The following is a 24056-nucleotide window of genomic DNA, read 5'->3' on the forward strand; positions in this document are numbered from 1 at the left end:
TGCAGTTATACAGTATTTAAAAAATTTAATAAATCAATTACTAATTACATTTAGTACATGATATTTTTAAGTGGCCATTGATGCCTTAAATATAATATTAAATATTAGTTTTAAGTAGGAGTTGACTTCACGAGTGTGTTGTCACTTGATGTTGTCAATAAGTAAATACACTGTAAAGTAAGATATTTAAAGTACTGAGTTATTATTCAAAGTAATACATTCAATAATGAAACAAAAGTAATTACTCGCACCAAGAGTAAGAATTATCCTATACGTGTAGCTATCAAGAGTTGAGGTTCTTGACATCATCTATTAATAAATCTATATAACCGCCGAACGGATTCGAATGAAACTTCGTACATACGTTGTTGTTTTTTTTTACCTTTTCGGTGCTCGCTAAGAAACGGTTTTGATAGATTCGCTGTGTGAACGCCAAAACTCGTGAAAAATCGCAAGCTATTTCAAACGTTATATTTACTTTTCGGTATTTCCTCAAAAGGCCGCAATCTGAATATAAAACTTGTATTGTGTGACGATCAAACTAAGATGAACAAATTACTGAGTGAAGGTGGTATTACGAAATAAATAGAAACTCAGACCAGCTCACGAATCTCTTAACCTCTGAATCTGCAACATCCAGAGTTCCTTCACACCCCCAAAAGAAATCTTTCTGATCGGGGCTAAACTACATTAACATGCACATGTATTGGTCACGTGGTTACAAGGCCTCCACGCTGTTCACGCACGTTAATAACAGGCCCACGTGACTTTATGTCTTATATGAGACCTCACTGTAACAGGACATTGGAACAACATTTAAATACACATAAAACAGATCTAGTGAGTAATTAAACCGCTCAATTAAAAACAACTATACAGTTTAGTAGTGAGACAATTTAAATAACATATTTATTATATCATTTAAATTGTTGTTGTTTTTTAGCACAATATGCTGAATAGCTTGAAAAAAAACAACATTTAAATACATACACTAAAAGTTGCTGGATCAAGATTTCAAGCACTAAAAGTGACTCAGAAAAGAAAGACAAGTACATAATGTCACATTTCAGACCTGCAAGACAAGCGCATTATTTCACTGAGCTCTCTGTTGTCCACTACTCTCCTCAGTTGGGCAAGTTTATCTTGCTGTGTGATGTGGGGGTGACAGGCTGCTATCATATCACTGTGTGTGTGTTCACATTGACTCAAAGTGACATCATACTCGAAGGGTAAGCGTTCAGAGTCTTCAAAGATAAAACATCACATCAGTGAGAGGAAAGAGGAGGAATAGGTGTAGAGATGGATATGTGTATGTATGGATAGAACCTCTGCGTGCTGGTCAATTAGTAAAGCGCTTGACTTCCGAAACAAGCGGTCTCGAGTTCAAAACCCGATGAAGACTGGGATTTGATTCGGGACGTCCCTGACCAAACTCTAATGGGCGCCTGCTTTTCGTAAAGCGGTCTTGTTAACTGTTGTTCATAGAAACAGAAGAGCTTTACATCGTCTGCCCTCATAGGTCGTGCTCGAGAATTTCAGGTGACGGTGGGGCATAGTCAAGAAGTGAACAATAGTATTCTCATCGTGCTTTTCTTGACAAGCATGTTGGTGTTACATTACAGTTTAGGTCAGTGCCATGATGGTATTACATTAAAGTTTAGGTCAGTGCCATGTTGGTTTTACATTCTAGTTTAGGTCAGTGCTATGTTATTATTTCTTTAAAGTTTAGGTCAGTGCCATGTTAGTATTACATTTCAATTTAGGTCAGTGCCACATTGGTATTTCATTACAGTTTAGGTCAGTGTCATCTTTAATATTACCAGTTTAGAAGGCGTGACTAGCCCCCTCTAAAACGGACAAACATACACTTTAATGTAATTGTGGAAGCTTCACATTTGTTATTTAGATTCCATTATATATATATTTTTTATATCTATTACTGTAGTACTTTTGTTGTAAAAAAATATTAATTGTTCTATTATTAATTCACTTTATTTTTGTTTTATTTCCATTTTAAAGTGTATTTTTTTATCTCTGTATCTAATTGTATCTGTCTCTGTCTTGTTGTAACTGACTATCTATCTAGTAGTAACTGTCTGTATGTAGTTGTTTCTGTCCGTATCTAGTTGTGTCTGTCTGTATCTAGTTGTATCTGTCCGTATGTAACTGTCTGTATCTAGTTAAATGTGTGTTTTTGTTTCTGTTCATTTTCTCTGATTACTTGTGTATATGTATATAACAATCGCCACTGTTTTGTTACAGTCTTTGTAGTTTAAAATTACAGAAAGAGTCTAAAAACCAATTTTCAAATCACGCATCTTAGGAAAGTGGAATATTGCGCTTAAAGCAACAGCCGTCGCCCATTGTTGTCTAAAATGTGCAAACCAACAGTCGTCGCCCATTGTTGTCTAAAAGGTGCTAACCAACAGTCGCGTCCCATTGTTGTCTAAAAGGTGCTAGTCAACAGCCGTCGCCCATTGTTATCTAAAAGGTGCTAAATTAACAGTCGCGTCCCATTGTTGTCTAAACGGTGCTAAATGAACAGTCGCGTCCCATTGTTGTCTAAACGGTGCTAACCAACAGTCGCGTCCCATTGTTGTCTAAACGGTGCTAAATTAACAGTCGCGTCCCATTGTTGTCTAAACGGTGCTAAATTAACAGTCGCGTCCCATTGTTGTCTAAACGGTGCTAACCAACAGTCGCGTCCCATTGTTGTCTAAACGGTGCTGAACAGATGATAGAGAGAATGAAAATTGATATGTAAAGAAATTACATAAACCCAAGTATAAGGGGAAACAACTGTTAGGTGCAATTCAAAGACACATGTTTGTGGTTAAATGATTTAGTTAGAAAGAAGGAGACCTCACATTTTCCCGTCACAGCGCTACAAAATGTGCCATGCACACTGTTGTACTTAATAATAACAATACCATGTTACATTCAAAGCTTTATTTCACTGAATGACAAACACTAAGGGGTGACAATCCAAATAAGAAAATTCACGACATTCACCCCACATTTAAATTTTATACATATGACACAACATCAAGTAGTCAAAGCAAATACAAAGATTAATAAAAATAAGCATCTAAACACATCTGCAATACTGGTTAATAGCAAACTGTTTATCAAACACAATAGTCTGTTAAACCCGGTAGTTGGTTGGGTCTTGATTTTCTTTCTCTTGGGTTATAGCGGCAGTTTGGATCGGCACTATTAGTACTATCAGTATCAGTACTAACAACATTACTTTGTGACTCGATGGTCGGGGCTTCAACCGGGTCCACTTCCCCCGATAGGGGTGGTTTGGTTGTTCGATTAACAGGGGGGTTCAGAGAAGAGTCTCTGCGTTGTTTTCTGTTTCGCATTGAAGTGAGGGTGTCGCATTCCTGGAAGATCCGTCTCTCAGCACAGGGGGTCTCACATTCTCTGTGAAACAGTCTTTTTCTTTGGGCGCCAACAATATTAAAGAAACTGTTTCTTCTCGGCCCGTAGATGTTTTGATAAGAGCTTATTGAGGGTTGCTGTTCACAAGCTCTACCTCCTCTGTTAAAGGGTCATACTTAGAGGATCTATTATTTCTTTTTAACAACACGGGACCAGGAGATGTTAACCACGTTGGTAGGGATGTTCCAGAACTACTTCTGCGATAGAATCCAAAGAGTCTCTCATGTGGAGTTTTATTCGTCGCCGTACACAGAAGTGACCGAATTGAGTGCAACGCGTCTTGTAATACTAGTTCCCATTGAGATGTACTCAAGTCCTGGGAGTGTAAATCTAAGGTTATAGCTTTCCAAAGGGTACTGTTCAGTTTCTCTATTTGACCATTTCCTCTAGGATTGTAAGCCGTGGTCCTGCTCGTAGCAACTCCTCTTTCATTAAGGTACTTCTGTACTTCAGCAGACATAAAGGAAGTACCTCTGTCGGTATGGACATAGGAAGGTAGCCCGAATAAGGCGAACAACTCATTTAGGCATTTAACAACAGTAGCAGATGACATATCTGGGCATGCAAAGGCAAAAGGAAACCTAGAGAATTCGTCGATCATGGTAAGCAGATATTTATTGCGTGAGTTGGAAGGGAGAGGTCCCTTAAAGTCCATGCTTATTCTTTCGAATGGCTGAGTGGCTTTGATTAGTTGTCCTATTGGTGGCTTGAAGAATCGAGGTTTAAGTTCAGCACATGACTGGCACTGGTCGATCACTGTTCTGACGTCATCGGTGGAAAAAGGTAGATTTTTTGACTCACAAAATGTAGCATTCTTGTTACACCAGGGTGACACAAACTATTGTGGAGTAATTTTAGGTCGTTACGTGACATTGCGGATAAGTAGCGATTTCTGCTGAAAGTGTCAGCAGCAGTGTTCTGTGTAACTGGTCTGTAAACGACGTCATAGTGAAAGCAGGATAGCTCTAACCTCCACCTTTGGATCTTCTCATTCTTGATCTTGCCTTTATTTTGTCTACAATACAAAAAGGACACGGATCGCTGGTCTGTGACAAGGGTAAAGGGTCTTCCAATAAGAAAGTGTTTCCACTTCCTCAAAGATTCTACTATTGCATACGCTTCTTTTTCCACTGATGAGTGTCTTCTTTCGCTTTGCGATAGTGTCCGGGAAAAGAAAGCCACAGGCCGGCCGTCTTGATTAAGTGTAGCTGCTATAGCTATGTCAGACGCATCTGTCTCCACTGTTAGCGGGCGAGTGTAATCAATGGTGTACACAGCGGATTCCTTGAGCTCATCCTTTAGGTTCTGGAATGCTTGTTTGACTTCCTCAGGGACAGGAAAACGTTTATTTCTAGTTAACAAGCTGATTTTGTCTGAGAAACTAGGAATCTATAGAGAATAATAAGCCAGCAGGCCAACTATTCGTTTCTGTTCTCGCAGGTTCGACGGAGCATTTAATTCCCGCAAGGCTGTGAATCTTTCAGGGTCAGGCTTGAGCTGACCTTTAGATATTTCGTATCCCAGCAGTCTGACGCTATGTGTTCCGATTTCACTTTTAGCTTCGTTGAAGGTAAAACCATACTTCTGAGCTACTTTGAAGAATCTCTGCAGGTTTCTATCATGAGATTCGGTCCACAGATGGTCACATTGTCCACATAAGCGAATGTATTTTCTAGTTGCTCATCTTCGATTATTTTATCTATGGTTCGCTGGAAACAAGCCACTCCATTTGTAACTCCAAATGGAATTATTCGAAACTGGTAAAGTCTACCCCCAGCCTCGAAAGCTGTAAATGGCCTTTCTTCTTCTTTAATCGGGATCTGATGATAAGCATTTTTGAGGTCCAGAGTGCTGAAGACAGAAAACTGTGATATCTTCTCTGCTAATTCATCCATTCTTGGCATGGGACAGGCGTCTAATAGCGTAAATCTGTTGATCGTCTGGCTATAGTCAATAACCATCCGTCTTTTGTTCCTCTCATTGGCTGTTATTAGAACCTCTGCCCGCTAGGGGGACTTTGAGGGTTCTATTACTTCTTCTTTGAGTAGTCTCTGAATCTCATCAGAGTCCTGTAGTGAGTGTCTGCGTGACTTAGTTGCCACTGGGGTGCAGTTTGGAGATAAGTTACCAAAAAGACTAGGCGCCTCTACTTTAGCTGGTCTAAGGGTACTTACGCACAGAGGTGGTCTCTTTCCACAAAAAGGAATCTGTAGATTCTCGTGTAGGCTTATGAAGTCCAAGCCTAGAATAACATCTGAGCACAATCCATCTAAAAGTGACAGTTTAATATTTTCATATGTTTCATCTTTGAGTTGATTGGTAGCAAAGATATGGCCTTCAGTAACTCGAGACAGGTGAGTAGAAGCCATAAATATTCTGTCCACGGAGGTTTTTATCGGCCATTTGTGACTCCTGGCAACTCGAGCTGATACGTAACTCTCACAACTTCCAATGTCTATCAAGGCTTTAAGTGGCACCCCATTGAGAAGAATCAAAGAGGTTGATTTTCCTAGTCCTAAAGAGTGCAACGTAGCGAGGGCAAATGCTGTAGATTTTTTTGACTTGCAAGATCCCTTCTGGCCACACTGATTACATGTGGCTTCACGTGCGGGGCACTCATTACGAGGATGTCTTCCTCTGCCACAGAAGTAACACTTGGTAGATATAGCGCTTACCTCTTGTTTTGTTTGAGTCGAATTAATCGAGGCTCGTAGATCAGGCAACTGGCATTTGTAGTAGCCCCACTAGTGGTTTCTGACTGTGACTCGTACAATAACGAATGTTGATAGGCGTGTTCAAGTACTCTGGCTTCCTCAAATGCATCCTTTAACTTTAAATCTGATTTCTCTAGTAGACGTTTTCTAATGCTGTTGGAGGCAATCCCTGTAATGAATGCATCACGTATGGATTCGTCACAATGTTGCTCAGCTGTCACAGCTTTGAAATTGCAATCCTTGGATAGAATGCGGAGTTTTTGTAGAAAGGCGTCAACGCTTTGACCCTGTTCTTGTCTGCACGTGGCTAACTTGTGCCTTGCGAAGACCTCATTATTGGGCTGCACATAAATGTTGTCTAGTGACTGGATCGCTTCCTCATATGTTTCCTTGTCACTAATCATCTGGTACACCGATGGCGAAATGTAGTTAATTAGTAGTTTCTTGTTATCTACATTTTCTATAGTAACTACAGACAGAAAGTTTTTAAATGTTTCGTACCAGTGCAGCCACTTTTCTTGTGCTCGAGGTGAGGTAGGTTCCACATCGAACCTTTCAGGCCGAAGTAGTCTATCCATGTTTAGACAGATTCAGTGAAATAAATTGTTGTACTTAATAATAACAATACCATATTACATTCAAAGCTTTATTTCACTGAATGACAAACACTAAGGGGTGACAATCCAAATAAGCAAATTCACGACACACACAAAGCGCCGCGGTTCTCAAAGTGTATAAACACTAGCTATAATTCAAGAGAATGACATTCCAAATTTCCATCATTGAACAACCTCAAGCGAAGAGGTGTCAAAAAAACGTAACATTTGCGAAATTTTGCTCAATTAACTTTTGCTGGGATGCGAAGCATGACGTCATCTTCTATGTAGGTCTACATCCTCAGTTCTCAGCTTAAGAAGCGGTCATTGCCTTTTTCAATGTCCATGTGAGTATTAATGAAATAAGCTTGCATTGTTTAAAAAAAAACTCCTCTCTACATTCGCATATTGTTAATCTCTTTTTTATCCAAGGTATTTCTGTATTGATGTATTTCTGTACTGATGTATTTATGTATTGATGTATTTCTGTACTGATGTATTTATGTATTGATGTATTTCTGTATTGATGTATTTATGTATTTCTGTACTGATGTATTTCTGTATTGATGTATTTCTGTATTGATGTATTTATGTATTGATGTATTTGTGTATGGATGTATTTATGTATTGATGTATTTATGTATGGATGTATTTATGTATGGATGTATTTATGTATGGATGTATTTGTGTATGGATGTATTTGTGTATGGATGTATTTATGTATGGATGTATTTGTGTATGGATGTATTTATGTATGGATGTATTTGTGTATGGATGTATTTATGTATTGATGTATTTATGTATGAATGTATTTGTGTATGGATGTATTTATGTATTGATGTATTTATGTATGGATGTATTTGTGTATGGATGTATTTATGTATGGATGTATTTATGTATGGATGTATTTGTGTATGGATGTATTTATGTATGGATGTATTTATGTTTTGATGTATTTATGTATGGATGTATTTGTGTATGGATGTATTTATGTATGGATGTATTTGTGTATGGATGTACTTTTGTTTGGAGCTAAGCCTTACAGCTCACTAGATACTCCCCACAGTAGCCATAGAGAGCACGGTAGAGATCCTCCTCGCTAGGGAAATACTTCTCATACAGCTCTGTCTGAAACTTGATGTCTTTTAACAGTGCGTTTCTTTCTGTCAGAATACAGTCTGCGTAGAGATGAAGGTTTCTGAAAGATTAGACACAATTTCTGAAAGATTAGACAAAATTTCTGAAAGATTAGACAAAATTTCTGAAAGATTAGACAAAATTTCTGAAAGATTGGACAAAATTTCTGAAAGATTAGACACAATTTTTAAAGGTTTGACAAAATTTCTGAAAGATTGGACACAATTTCTGAAAGATTAGACACAATTTCTGAAAGATTGGACAAAATTTCTGAAAGATTTGACACAATTTCTGAAAGATTGGACAACATTTCTGAAAGATTGGACAAAATTTCTGAAAGATTGGACACAATTTCTGAAAGATTAGACACAATTTCTGAAAGATTGGACAAAATTTCTGAAAGATTAGACACAATTTCTGAAAGATTAGACAAAATTTCTGAAAGATTAGACACAATTTCTGAAAGATAAGACAAAATTTCTGAAAGATAAGACAAAATTTCTGAAAGATTGGACACAATTTCTGAAAGATTGGACAAAATTTCTCAAAGATTGGGCACAATTTCTGAAAGATTGGACAACATTTCTGAAAGATTGGACACAATTTCTGAAAGATTAGACACAATTTCTGAAAGATTGGACAAAATTTCTGAAAGATTGGACAAAATTTCTGAAAGATTGGACAAAATTTCTGAAAGATTAGACACAATTTCTAAAAGATTGGACAAAATTTCTGAAAGATTCGACACAATTTCTGAAAGATTAGACACAATTTCTGAAAGATTGGACAAAATTTCTGAAAGATAATACAAAATTTCTGAAAGATAAGAAAAAATTTCTGAAAGATTGGATACAATTTCTGAAAGATTAGACACAATTTCTGAAAGATTAGACACAATTTCTGAATGATTGGACAAAATTTCTGAAAGATTGGACAAAATTTCTGAAAGATTGGACAAATTTTCTGAAAGATTAGACAAAATTTCTAAAAGATTGGAAAAAATTTCTGAAAGATTAGACACAATTTCTGAAAGATTGGACAAAATTTCTGAAAGATTGGACAAAGTTTCTGAAAGATTAGACAAAATTTCTGAAAGATTAGACACAATTTCTGAAAGATTAGACAAAATTTCTGAAAGATTGGACAAAATTTCTGAAAGATTAGACACAATTTCTGAAAGATTAGACACAATTTCTGAAAGATTAGACACAATTTCTGAAAGATTAGACACAATTTCTGAAAGATTAGACACAATTTCTGAAAGATTAGACACAATTTCTGAAAGATTAGACACAATTTCTGAAAGATTATACAAAATTTCTGAAAGATTGGACACAATTTCTGAAAGATTGGACAAAATTTCTGAAAGATTGGACAAAATTTCTGAAAGATTGGACAAAATTTCTGAAAGATTAGACACAATTTCTGAAAGATTGGACAAATTTTCTGAAAGATTAGACAAAATTTCTAAAAGATTGGACAAAATTACTGAAAGATTAGACACAATTTCTGAAAGATTAGACACAATTTCTGAAAGATTGGACAAAATTTCTGAAAGATTGGACAAAATTTCTGAATGATTGGACAAAATTTCTGAAAGATTGGACAAATTTTCTAAAAGATTGGACAAAATTTCTGAAAGATTAGACACAATTTCTGAAAGATTAGACAAAATTTCTGAAAGATTGGACAAAATTTCTGAAAGATTAGACACAATTTCTGAAAGATTAGACACAATTTCTGAAAGATTAGACACAATTTCTGAAAGATTAGACACAATTTCTGAAAGATTAGACACAATTTCTGAAAGATTAGACACAATTTCTGAAAGATTAGACAAAATTTCTGAAAGATTGGACAAAATTTCTGAAAGATTGGACACAATTTCTGAAAGATTGGACAAAATTTCTGAAAGATTGGACAAATTTTCTGAAAGATTAGACAAAATTTCTAAAAGATTGGACAAAATTTCTGAAAGATTAGACACAATTTCTGAAAGATTAGACACAATTTCTGAAAGATTGGACAAAATTATGAAAGATTAGACACAATTTCTGAAAGATTAGACACAATTTCTGAAAGATTAGACACAATTTCTGAAAGATTAGACACAATTTCTGAAAGATTAGACACAATTTCTGAAAGATTAGACACAATTTCTGAAAGATTATACAAAATTTCTGAAAGATTGGACACAATTTCTGAAAGATTGGACAAAATTTCTGAAAGATTGGACAAAATTTCTGAAAGATTGGACAAAATTTCTGAAAGATTAGACACAATTTCTGAAAGATTGGACAAATTTTCTGAAAGATTAGACAAAATTTCTAAAAGATTGGACAAAATTTCTGAAAGATTAGACACAATTTCTGAAAGATTAGACACAATTTCTGAAAGATTGGACAAAATTTCTGAAAGATTGGACAAAATTTCTGAATGATTGGACAAAATTTCTGAAAGATTGGACAAATTTTCTAAAAGATTGGACAAAATTTCTGAAAGATTAGACACAATTTCTGAAAGATTAGACAAAATTTCTGAAAGATTGGACAAAATTTCTGAAAGATTAGACACAATTTCTGAAAGATTAGACACAATTTCTGAAAGATTAGACACAATTTCTGAAAGATTAGACACAATTTCTGAAAGATTAGACAAAATTTCTGAAAGATTGGACAAAATTTCTGAAAGATTGGACACAATTTCTGAAAGATTGGAAAAAAATTCTGAAAGATTGGAAAAATTTTCTGAAAGATTAGACAAAATTTCTGAAAGATTGGACAAAATTTCTGAAAGATTTGACACAATTTCTGAAAGATTGGACAAAATTTCTGAAAGATTGGACAAAATTATGAAAGATTAGACACAATTTCTGAAAGATTAGACACAATTTCTGAAAGATTAGACACAATTTCTGAAAGATTAGACACAATTTCTGAAAGATTAGACACAATTTCTGAAAGATTAGACACAATTTCTGAAAGATTATACAAAATTTCTGAAAGATTGGACACAATTTCTGAAAGATTGGACAAAATTTCTGAAAGATTGGACAAAATTTCTGAAAGATTGGACAAAATTTCTGAAAGATTAGACACAATTTCTGAAAGATTGGACAAATTTTCTGAAAGATTAGACAAAATTTCTAAAAGATTGGACAAAATTTCTGAAAGATTAGACACAATTTCTGAAAGATTAGACACAATTTCTGAAAGATTGGACAAAATTTCTGAAAGATTGGACAAAATTTCTGAATGATTGGACAAAATTTCTGAAAGATTGGACAAATTTTCTAAAAGATTGGACAAAATTTCTGAAAGATTAGACACAATTTCTGAAAGATTAGACAAAATTTCTGAAAGATTGGACAAAATTTCTTAAAGATTAGACACAATTTCTGAAAGATTAGACACAATTTCTGAAAGATTAGACACAATTTCTGAAAGATTAGACACAATTTCTGAAAGATTAGACACAATTTCTGAAAGATTAGACACAATTTCTGAAAGATTAGACACAATTTCTGAAAGATTAGACAAAATTTCTGAAAGATTGGACAAAATTTCTGAAAGATTGGACACAATTTCTGAAAGATTGGAAAAAATTTCTGAAAGATTGGAAAAATTTTCTGAAAGATTAGACAAAATTTCTGAAAGATTGGACAAAATTTCTGAAAGATTTGACACAATTTCTGAAAGATTGGACAAAATTTCTGAAAGATTGGAAAAAATTTATGAAAGATTGGAAAAAATTTCTGAAAGATTTGACACAATTTCTGAAAGATTGGACAAAATTTCTGAAAGATTGGACAAATTTTCTGAAAGATTAGACAAAATTTCTAAAAGATTGGACAAAATTTCTGAAAGATTAGACACAATTTCTGAAAGATTAGACACAATTTCTGAAAGATTGGACAAAATTATGAAAGATTAGACACAATTTCTGAAAGATTAGACACAATTTCTGAAAGATTAGACACAATTTCTGAAAGATTAGACACAATTTCTGAAAGATTAGACACAATTTCTGAAAGATTATACAAAATTTCTGAAAGATTGGACACAATTTCTGAAAGATTGGACAAAATTTCTGAAAGATTGGACAAATTTTCTGAAAGATTGGACAAAATTTCTGAAAGATTAGACACAATTTCTGAAAGATTGGACAAATTTTCTGAAAGATTAGACAAAATTTCTAAAAGATTGGACAAAATTTCTGAAAGATTAGACACAATTTCTGAAAGATTAGACACAATTTCTGAAAGATTGGACAAAATTTCTGAAAGATTGGACAAAATTTCTGAATGATTGGACAAAATTTCTGAAAGATTGGACAAATTTTCTAAAAGATTGGACAAAATTTCTGAAAGATTAGACACAATTTCTGAAAGATTAGACAAAATTTCTGAAAGATTGGACAAAATTTCTGAAAGATTAGACACAATTTCTGAAAGATTAGACACAATTTCTGAAAGATTAGACACAATTTCTGAAAGATTTGACACAATTTCTGAAAGATTAGACACAATTTCTGAAAGATTAGACACAATTTCTGAAAGATTGGACAAAATTTCTGAAAGATTGGACAAATTTTCTGAAAGATTAGACAAAATTTCTAAAAGATTGGACAAAATTTCTGAAAGATTAGACACAATTTCTGAAAGATTAGACACAATTTCTGAAAGATTGGACAAAATTATGAAAGATTTGACACAATTTCTGAAAGATTGGACAAAATTTCTGAAAGATTGGACAAAATTTCTGAAAGATTGGACAAAATTTCTGAAAGATTTGACACAATTTCTGAAAGATTGGACAAAATTTCTGAAAGATTGGACAAATTTTCTGAAAGATTAGACAAAATTTCTAAAAGATTGGACAAAAATTCTGAAAGATTAGACACAATTTCTGAAAGATTAGACACAATTTCTGAAAGATTGGACAAAATTATGAAAGATTAGACACAATTTCTGAAAGATTAGACACAATTTCTGAAAGATTAGACACAATTTCTGAAAGATTAGACACAATTTCTGAAAGATTAGACAAAATTTCTGAAAGATTGGACAAAATTTCTGAAAGATTTGACACAATTTCTGAAAGATTTGACAAAATTTCTGAAAGATTAGACAAAATTTCTGAAAGATTGGACAAAATTTCTTAAAGATTTGACACAATTTCTGAAAGATTGGACAAAATTTCTGAAAGATTGGACAAATTTTCTGAAAGATTAGACAAAATTTCTAAAAGATTGGACACAATTTCTGAAAGATTAGACACAATTTCTGAAAGATTAGACACAATTTCTGAAAGATTGGACAAAATTATGAAAGATTAGACACAATTTCTGAAAGATTAGACAAAATTTCTGAAAGATTAGACACAATTTCTGAAAGATTAGACACAATTTCTGAAAGATTGGACAAAATTATGAAAGATTAGACACAATTTCTGAAAGATTAGACACAATTTCTGAAAGATTAGACACAATTTCTGAAAGATTAGACACAATTTCTGAAAGATTAGACAAAATTTCTGAAAGATTGGACAAAATTTCTGAAAGATTTGACACAATTTCTGAAAGATTGGACAAAATTTCTGAAAGATTGGACAAATTTTCTGAAAGATTAGACAAAATTTTTAAAAGATTGGACAAAATTTCTGAAAGATTAGACACAATTTCTGAAAGATTAGACACAATTTCTGAAAGATTGGACAAAATTATGAAAGATTAGACACAATTTCTGAAAGATTAGACACAATTTCTGAAAGATTAGACACAATTTCTGAAAGATTAGACACAATTTCTGAAAGATTAGACAAAATTTCTGAAAGATTGGACAAAATTTCTGAAAGATTTGACACAATTTCTGAAAGATTGGACAAAATTTCTGAAAGATTAGACAAAATTTCTGAAAGATTGGACAAAATTTCTGAAAGATTTGACACAATTTCTGAAAGATTGGACAAAATTTCTGAAAGATTGGACAAATTTTCTGAAAGATTAGACAAAATTTCTGAAAGATTGGACACAATTTCTGAAAGATTAGACACAATTTCTGAAAGATTGGACAAAATTTCTGAAAGATTGGACAAATTTTCTGAAAGATTAGACAAAATTTCTAAAAGATTGGACAAAATTTCTGAAAGATTAGACACAATTTCTGAAAGATTAGACACAATTTCTGAAAGATTGGACAAAATTATGAAAGATTAGACACAATTTCTGAAAGATTAGACACAATTTCGGAAAGATTAGACACAATTTCTGAAAGATTGGACACAATTTCTGAAAGATTAGACACAATTTCTGAAAGATTGGACAAAATTTCTGAAAGATTGGACAAAATTTCTGAAAGATTAGACACAATTTCTGAAAGATTAGACACAATTTCTGAAAGATTGGACAAAATTTCTGAAAGATTGGACAAAATTTCTGAATGATTGGACAAAATTTCTGAAAGATTGGACAAATTTTCTAAAAGATTGGACAAATTTCTGAATGATTAGACACAATTTCTGAAAGATTAGACAAAATTTCTGAAAGATTAGACACAATTTCTGAAAGATTAGACACAATTTCTGAAAGATTAGACAAAATTTCTGAAAGATTGGACAAAATTTCTGAAAGATTGGACACAATTTCTGAAAGATTGGACAAAATTTCTGAAAGATTGGACAAATTTTCTGAAAGATTAGACAAAATTTCTAAAAGATTGGACAAAATTTCTGAAAGATTAGACACAATTTCTGAAAGATTAGACACAATTTCTGAAAGATTAGACACAATTTCTGAAAGATTAGACACAATTTCTGAAAGATTAGACAAAATTTCTGAAAGATTAGACAAAATTTCTGAAAGATTGGACAAAATTTCTGAAAGATTTGACACAATTTCTGAAAGATTGGACAAAATTTCTGAAAGATTGAACAAAATTTCTAAAAGATTGGACAAAATTTCTGAAAGATTTGACACAATTTCTGATAGATTGGACAAAATTTCTGAAAGATTGGACAAATTTTCTGAAAGATTAGACAAAATTTCTAAAAGATTGGACAAAATTTCTGAAAGATTAGACACAATTTCTGAAAGATTAGACACAATTTCTGAAAGATTGGACAAAATTATGAAAGATTAGACACAATTTCTGAAAGATTAGACACAATTTCTGAAAGATTAGACACAATTTCTGAAAGATTAGACACAATTTCTGAAAGATTAGACAAAATTTCTGAAAGATTGGACAAAATTTCTGAAAGATTTGACACAATTTCTGAAAGATTGGACAAAATTTCTGAAAGATTAGACAAAATTTCTGAAAGATTGGACAAAATTTCTTAAAGATTTGACACAATTTCTGAAAGATTGGACAAAATTTCTGAAAGATTGGACAAATTTTCTGAAAGATTAGACAAAATTTCTAAAAGATTGGACACAATTTCTGAAAGATTAGACACAATTTCTGAAAGATTAGACACAATTTCTGAAAGATTGGACAAAATTATGAAAGATTAGACACAATTTCTGAAAGATTAGACAAAATTTCTGAAAGATTAGACACAATTTCTGAAAGATTAGACACAATTTCTGAAAGATTGGACAAAATTATGAAAGATTAGACACAATTTCTGAAAGATTAGACACAATTTCTGAAAGATTAGACACAATTTCTGAAAGATTAGACACAATTTCTGAAAGATTAGACAAAATTTCTGAAAGATTGGACAAAATTTCTGAAAGATTTGACACAATTTCTGAAAGATTGGACAAAATTTCTGAAAGATTGGACAAAATTTCTGAAAGATTGGACAAAATTTCTGAAAGATTTGACACAATTTCTGAAAGATTGGACAAAATTTCTGAAAGATTGGACAAATTTTCTGAAAGATTAGTCAAAATTTCTAAAAGATTGGACAAAATTTCTGAAAGATTAGACACAATTTCTGAAAGATTAGACACAATTTCTGAAAGATTGGACAAAATTATGAAAGATTAGACACAATTTCTGAAAGATTAGACACAATTTCTGAAAGATTAGACACAATTTCTGAAAGATTAGACAAAATTTCTGAAAGATTTGACACAATTTCTGAAAGATTGGACAAAATTTCTGAAAGATTAGACAAAATTTCTGAAAGATTGGACAAAATTTCTGAAAGATTTGACACAATTTCTGAAAGATTGGACAAAATTTCTGAAAGATTGGACAAATTTTCTGAAAGATTAGACAAAATTTCTAAAAGATTGGACAAAATTTCTGAAAGATTAGACACAATTTCTGAAAGATTAGACACAATTTCTGAAAGATTGGACAAAATTATGAAAGATTAGACACAATTTCTGAAAGATTAGACACAATTTCTGAAAGATTAGACACAATTTCTGAAAGATTAGACACAATTTCTGAAAGGTTAGACACAATTTCTGAAAGATTAGACACAATTTCTGAAAGATTAGACACAATTTCTGAAAGATTAGACACAATTTCTGAAAGATTGGACAAAATTTCTGAAAGATTAGACACAATTTCTGAAAGATTAGACACAATTTCTGAAAGATTGGACACAATTTCTGAAAGATTAGACACAATTTCTGAAAGATTTGACACAATTTCTGAAAGATTGGACAAAATTTCTGAAAGATTAGACAAAATTTCTGAAAGATTGGACAAAATTTCTGAAAGATTTGACACAATTTCTGAAAGATTGGACAAAATTTCTGAAAGATTGGACAAATTTTCTGAAAGATTAGACAAAATTTCTAAAAGATTGGACAAAATTTCTGAAAGATTAGACACAATTTCTGAAAGATTAGACACAATTTCTGAAAGATTGGACAAAATTATGAAAGATTAGACACAATTTCTGAAAGATTAGACACAATTTCTGAAAGATTAGACACAGTTTCTGAAAGATTAGACACAATTTCTGAAAGGTTAGACACAATTTCTGAAAGATTAGACACAATTTCTGAAAGATTAGACACAATTTCTGAAAGATTAGACACAATTTCTGAAAGATTGGACAAAATTTCTGAAAGATTAGACAAAATTTCTGAAAGATTGGACAAAATTTCTGAAAGATTTGACACAATTTCTGAAAGATTGGACAAAATTTCTGAAAGATTGGACAAATTTTCTGAAAGATTAGACAAAATTTCTAAAAGATTGGACAAAATTTCTGAAAGATTAGACACAATTTCTGAAAGATTAGACACAATTTCTGAAAGATTGGACAAAATTATGAAAGATTAGACACAATTTCTGAAAGATTAGACACAATTTCTGAAAGATTAGACACAATTTCTGAAAGATTAGACACAATTTCTGAAAGGTTAGACACAATTTCTGAAAGATTAGACACAATTTCTGAAAGATTAGACACAATTTCTGAAAGATTAGACACAATTTCTGAAAGATTGGACAAAATTTCTGAAAGATTAGACACAATTTCTGAAAGATTAGACACAATTTCTGAAAGATTGGACACAATTTCTGAAAGATTAGACACAATTTCTGAAAGATTTGACACAATTTCTGAAAGATTGGACAAAATTTCTGAAAGATTAGACAAAATTTCTGAAAGATTGGACAAAATTTCTGAAAGATTTGACACAATTTCTGAAAGATTGGACAAAATTTCTGAAAGATTGGACAAATTTTCTGAAAGATTAGACAAAATTTCTAAAAGATTGGACAAAATTTCTGAAAGATTAGACACAATTTCTGAAAGATTAGACACAATTTCTGAAAGATTGGACAAAATTATGAAAGATTAGACACAATTTCTGAAAGATTAGACACAATTTCTGAAAGATTAGACACAATTTCTGAAAGATTAGACACAATTTCTGAAAGGTTAGACACAATTTCTGAAAGATTAGACACAATTTCTGAAAGATTAGACACAATTTCTGAAAGATTAGACACAATTTCTGAAAGATTGGACAAAATTTCTGAAAGATTAGACACAATTTCTGAAAGATTAGACACAATTTCTGAAAGATTGGACACAATTTCTGAAAGATTAGACACAATTTCTGAAAGATTAGACACAATTTCTGAAAGATTGGACAAAATTTCTCAAAGATTGGACACAATTTCTGAAAGAAACTTACTTTATTAGAGAAAACAACTAATTTAAAAAAACAAAACAATTTCTGCTTTAGGTTTAAATAATTTAGTCAACTAAACCTATTTATTTGCTATTTAAATTAAGAAGAAGAAAAAAAAAAGCCAGTACAGGGATCCCACGCCATTCACGTTATTAGCACGACACTTTATCAACTTAGCTAACCAGCCAAAGGCTGTATGAATTTTCTGCTTACAATAAATTATTCATTTTTTGACTTGTAATTTCTATCTTGGACTATGAACAAGAAATGAAAATGTGGAGCTCATAAAAAGAATGGAACAAATGAGAGAGAATGGAAACGAAACAAAGAAAAAACAATACCTCCTTTATACAACTTATAGAGCCATTATTTTGCTCTTAATAAAAAAAAGGAACATCTTTTACCCCGCCGCCCTTCCTGGATACACATCTTTGTTCAGCGAAAGTCTCAATCTACTAGATTTTTTGATATTCTCTCAGGTAAAAGATCGTCCCTGCATTGAAGTGCCTTTTAGTAAATGAACTGGTCTCTATTTGCTTTTTGTTAATATGCATGACTAAATGCATGATGCGTAGGACGTAATCATCTTCTTTTTTGAAGTAACGTCTGTATTATATAAGATAAGACAGACTGATAAGACATTAGACAAACAAGAAATGGTAAGTAAATCGAATGCGATGGTATGTAGCCTACTATTTAAAATTTTACAAAAAAGTATACTATAATACTCGTCCTTTGCATTACACATAGTCCAAAGCTACCCCCCCCCCCACACACACACACATATATACTTGTAAATCGTATATTCTTAATATCCCTTACCTACCCCCTTATCCCCCCCCCCAAAAAAAAGAAAATATCCTTCATTAATTCTCTGACAATTATTACAATCCTAAATTCTCTATATCCATTAAACATTTAACTAGTCCGTTTAACCTTTATAATATTCCCTTTCTCACTTAAATAGCTTGGTACCAAAGACGTATCTTTTTTAAAACAAAACAAGTAAAATATATAAATATTAGCTAAAAATGTTGTAACTTTTAAGATCTACAACTCTATTTAGAGACTAATTGGAAACAAAACCGACCCGTAGATCTAGACAAACTGGTCGCATGGTATGCGCTTCTGTAGTCACGATAGTCTCGTGTTCAGACGTCTTGGACGAGGTTCGAATTAGCACAGAATAATTAGTCGTCTGAAAAAACAACATTTCTATTATTCTATACATAAGTCTAGTTGGTAAAGGATATATGTAATCCAGGGGCGCCCGCGGGATTTTTTTGCAGGAGGATGCGAGGTGCAACCCATAGTTCATAGTCGTAGCTTCTACTTTCTTGTTACTTTCTTTTTATGGAGAATATTAAAGAAAAGATTTGGTTACCCCCCCCCCCCCAAGCGCCAATCGCTCTGTAGAAAATATTCTTGCGTACATGACATCTATCACCTGTTCACCAACAAATACAATTGCAATGTTATAAAATTGTTATTGTGGTATTAAATGCACTCTCAATGTTTCCTGAAATGAAAAAAGAAAACCTGAAGAAGTGAACACACTATTTACTGTAACTGTATCCATGCGCCTCCCTACGGTCGTACAAACAAAAACTACACATGTTGACTGTGGTTGCCGATACCGTCAATAACTTTTTCTGATATATTGCTTCTCGTCGCCATGGACAAACTGTCGATCAGCGCTTGTTATAGATTGTTGACAGCTACCAGGTTTTGATTCGTGTAGTGGGCTGAAAGATAGTTCAATGCTACACGTAGTGGGCTGAAAGATTGTTGAATGCTACACGTAGTGGGCTAAAAGATTGTTGAATGCTACACGTAGTGGGCTAAAAGATTGTTGAATGCTACACGTAGTGGGCTAAAAGATAGTTCAATGCTACACGTAGTGGGCTGAAAGATTGTTGAATGCTACTCCTAGTGGGCTAAAAGATAGTTCAATGCTACACGTAGTGGGCTGAAAGATAGTTCAATGCTACACGTAGTGGGCTAAAAGATAGTTCAATGCTACTCGTAGTGGGCTAAAAGATAGTTCAATGCTACACGTAGTGGGCTAAAAGATTGTTCAATGCTACACGTAGTGGGCTAAAAGATAGTTCAATGCTACACGTAGTGGGCTGAAAGACAGTTCAATGCTACACGTAGTGGGCTGAAAGATTGTTGAATGCTACACGTAGTGGGCTAAAAGATTGTTGAATGCTACACGTAGTGGGCTAAAAGATTGTTCAATGCTACACGTAGTGGGCTAAAAGATTGTTGAATGCTACACGTAGTGGGCTAAAAGATAGTTCAATGCTACACGTAGTGGGCTAAAAGATTGTTCAATGCTACACGTAGTGGGCTAAAAGATTGTTAAATGCTACACGTAGTGGGCTGAAAGATAGTTCAATGCTACACGTAGTGGGCTGAAAGATTGTTGAATGCTACACGTAGTGGGCTAAAAGATAGTTCAATGCTACACGTAGTGGGCTGAAAGATAGTTCAATGCTACACGTAGTGGGCAAAAAGATTGTTGAATGCTACACGTAGTGGGCTAAAAGATTGTTCAATGCTACACGTAGTGGGCTGAAAGATAGTTCAATGCTACACGTAGTGGGCTGAAAGATAGTTGAATGCTACACGTAGTGGGCTAAAAGATAGTTCAATGCTACACGTAGTGGGCTGAAAGATTGTTGAATGCTACACGTAGTGGGCTGAAAGATAGTTCAATGCTACACGTAGTGGGCTGAAAGATAGTTCAATGCTACACGTAGTAGGCTGAAAGATTGTTGAATGCTACACGTAGTGGGCTGAAAGATTGTTGAATGCTACACGTAGTGGGCTGAAAGATTGTTGAATGCTACACGTAGTGGGCTAAAAGATAGTTCAATGCTACACGTAGTGAGCTAAAAGATAGTTCAATGCTACACGTAGTGGGCTGAAAGATTGTTGAATGCTACTCGTAGTGGGCTAAAAGATAGTTCAATGCTACACGTAGTGGGCTGAAAGATAGTTCAATGCTACACGTAGTGGGCTAAAAGATAGTTCAATGCTACTCGTAGTGGGCTAAAAGATTGTTCAATGCTACACGTAGTGGGCTAAAAGATAGTTCAATGCTACACGTAGTGGGCTGAAAGATAGTTCAATGCTACACGTAGTGGGCTGAAAGATTGTTGAATGCTACACGTAGTGGGCTGAACGATTGTTCAATGCTACACGTAGTGGGCTGAAAGATTGTTGAATGCTACACGTAGTGGGCTAAATAATAGTTGAATGCTACACGTAGTGGGCTGAAAGATTGTTGAATGCTACACGTAGTGGGCTGAACGATTGTTCAATGCTACACGTAGTGGGCTGAAAGATTGTTGAATGCTACACGTAGTGGGCTAAATAATAGTTGAATGCTACACGTAGTGGGCTAAAAGATAGTTCAATGCTACACGTAGTGGGCTGAAAGATAGTTCAATGCTACACGTAGTGGGCTAAAAGATAGTTCAATGCTACACGTAGTGGGCTAAAAGATTGTTGAATGCTACACATAGTGAGCTAAAAGATAGTTCAATGCTACACGTAGTGGGCTGAAAGATAGTTCAATGCTACACGTAGTGGGCTGAAAGATAGTTCAATGCTACACGTAGTGGGCTGAAAGATTGTTGAATGCTACACGTAGTGGGCTGAAAGATTGTTCAATGCTACACGTAGTGGGCTGAAAGATTGTTGAATGCTACTCGTAGTGGGCTGAAAGATTGTTGAATGCTACACGTAGTGGGCTGAAAGATTGTTGAATGCTACTCGTAGTGGGCTGAAAGATTGTTGAATGCTACACGTAGTGGGCTGAAAGATTGTTCAATGCTACACGTAGTGGGCTGAAAGATTGTTGAATGCTACTCGTAGTGGGCTGAAAGATTGTTGAATGCTACTCGTAGTGGGCTGAAAGATTGTTGAATGCTACTCGTAGTGGGCTGAACGATTGTTCAATGCTACACGTAGTGGGCTGAAAGATTGTTGAATGCTACACGTAGTGGGCTAAAAGATTGTTGAATGCTACACGTAGTGGGCTAAAAGATTGTTGAATGCTACACGTAGTGGGCTGAAAGATAGTTCAATGCTACACGTATTGGGCTGAAAGATAGTTCAATGCTACACGTAGTGGGCTGAAAGATAGTTCAATGCTACTCGTAGTGGGCTGAAAGATTGTTGAATGCTACTCGTAGTGGGCTGAAAGATTGTTGAATGCTACTCGTAGTGGGCTGAAAGATAGTTAAATGCTACACGTAGTGGGCTGAAAGATAGTTAAATGCTACACGTAGTGGGCTAAAAGATAGTTCAATGCTACACGTAGTGGGCTGAAAGATAGTTCAATGCTACACGTAGTGGGCTAAAAGATTGTTGAATGCTACACGTAGTGGGCTGAAAGATAGTTCAATGCTACACGTAGTGGGCTAAAAGATTGTTGAATGCTACACGTATTGGGCTAAAAGATAGTTCAATGCTACACGTAGTGGGCTGAAAGATAGTTCAATGCTACACGTAGTGGGCTGAAAGATTGTTGAATGCTACACGTAGTGGGCTGAAAGATAGTTCAATGCTACACGTAGTGGGCTGAAAGATAGTTCAATGCTACACGTAGTGAGCTGAAAGATTGTTGAATGCTACACGTAGTGGGCTGAAAGATTGTTGAATGCTACTCGTAGTGGGCTGAAAGATTGTTGAATGCTACACGTATTGGGCTGAAAGATTGTTGAATGCTACACGTAGTGGGCTGAAAGATAGTTCAATGCTACACGTATTGGGCTGAAAGATTGTTGAATGCTACACGTAGTGGGCTGAAAGATAGTTCAATGCTACACGTAGTGGGCTGAAAGATAGTTAAATGCTACACGTATTGGGCTGAAAGATAGTTCAATGCTACACGTAGTGGGCTGAAAGATTGTTGAATGCTACACGTAGTGGGCTGAAAGATTGTTGAATGCTACACGTAGTGGGCTAAAAGATTGTTCAATGCTACACGTAGTGGGCTGAAAGATAGTTCAATGCTACACGTAGTGGGCTGAAAGATTGTTGAATGCTACACGTAGTGGGCTGAAAGATTGTTGAATGCTACACGTAGTGGGCTGAAAGATTGTTGAATGCTACACGTAGTGGGCTGAAAGATTGTTGAATGCTACACGTAGTGGGCTAAAAGATTGTTCAATGCTACACGTAGTGGGCTGAAAGATTGTTGAATGCTACACGTAGTGGGCTGAAAGATTGTTGAATGCTACACGTAGTGGGCTGAAAGATTGTTGAATGCTACACGTAGTGGGCTGAAAGATTGTTCAATGCTACACGTAGTGGGCTGAAAGATTGTTGAATGCTACACGTAGTGGGCTGAAAGATAGTTCAATGCTACACGTAGTGGGCTAAAAGATAGTTCAATGCTACACGTAGTGGGCTGAAAGATTGTTCAATGCTACACATAGTGGGCTGAAAGATTGTTCAATGCTACACGTAGTGGGCTAAAAGATAGTTCAATGCTACACGTAGTGGGCTAAAAGATAGTTCAATGCTACACGTAGTGGGCTAAAAGATTGTTCAATGCTACACGTAGTGGGCTAAAAGATTGTTCAATGCTACACGTAGTGGGCTGAAAGATAGTTCAATGCTACACGTAGTGGGCTGAAAGATAGTTCAATGCTACACGTAGTGGGCTGAAAGATAGTTCAATGCTACACGTAGTGGGCTGAAAGATAGTTCAATGCTACACGTAGTGGGCTGAAAGATAGTTCAATGCTACACGTAGTGGGCTGAAAGATAGTTCAATGCTACACGTAGTGGGCTGAAAGATTGTTGAATGCTACACGTAGTGGGCTGAAAGATTGTTGAATGCTACACGTAGTGGGCTGAAAGATAGTTCAATGCAACACGTAGTGGGCTAAAAGATTGTTCAATGCTACACGTAGTGGGCTGAAAGATAGTTCAATGCTACACGTAGTGGGCTGAAAGATAGTTCAATGCTACACGTAGTGGGCTAAAAGATAGTTCAATGCTACACGTAGTGGGCTGAAAGATAGTTCAA

At 34.5% G+C, this 24056-nt stretch overlaps 1 protein-coding gene across 3 annotated transcripts in view; it reads right to left on the reverse strand.

Moving 5' to 3' along the window:
• LOC106058171 (uncharacterized) overlaps positions 1-24056 on the reverse strand; it is a 40226-nt gene that overhangs the window by 11333 nt on the left and 4837 nt on the right. For all 3 annotated transcript variants that reach the window (XM_056007755.1, XM_056007754.1, XM_056007756.1), the window contains 2 exons: positions 7801-7955; positions 1073-1244 (listed from right to left, as the gene is read on the reverse strand). In XM_056007755.1, coding sequence (XP_055863730.1) covers positions 1073-1244; positions 7801-7955 — 327 coding nt within the window. The remainder of the gene's footprint in view (positions 1-1072; positions 1245-7800; positions 7956-24056) is intronic.

This window comes from Biomphalaria glabrata, chromosome 13 (genome assembly GCF_947242115.1).
Source record: "Biomphalaria glabrata chromosome 13, xgBioGlab47.1, whole genome shotgun sequence".
NCBI classification, from domain to species: Eukaryota; Metazoa; Mollusca; class Gastropoda; family Planorbidae; genus Biomphalaria; species Biomphalaria glabrata.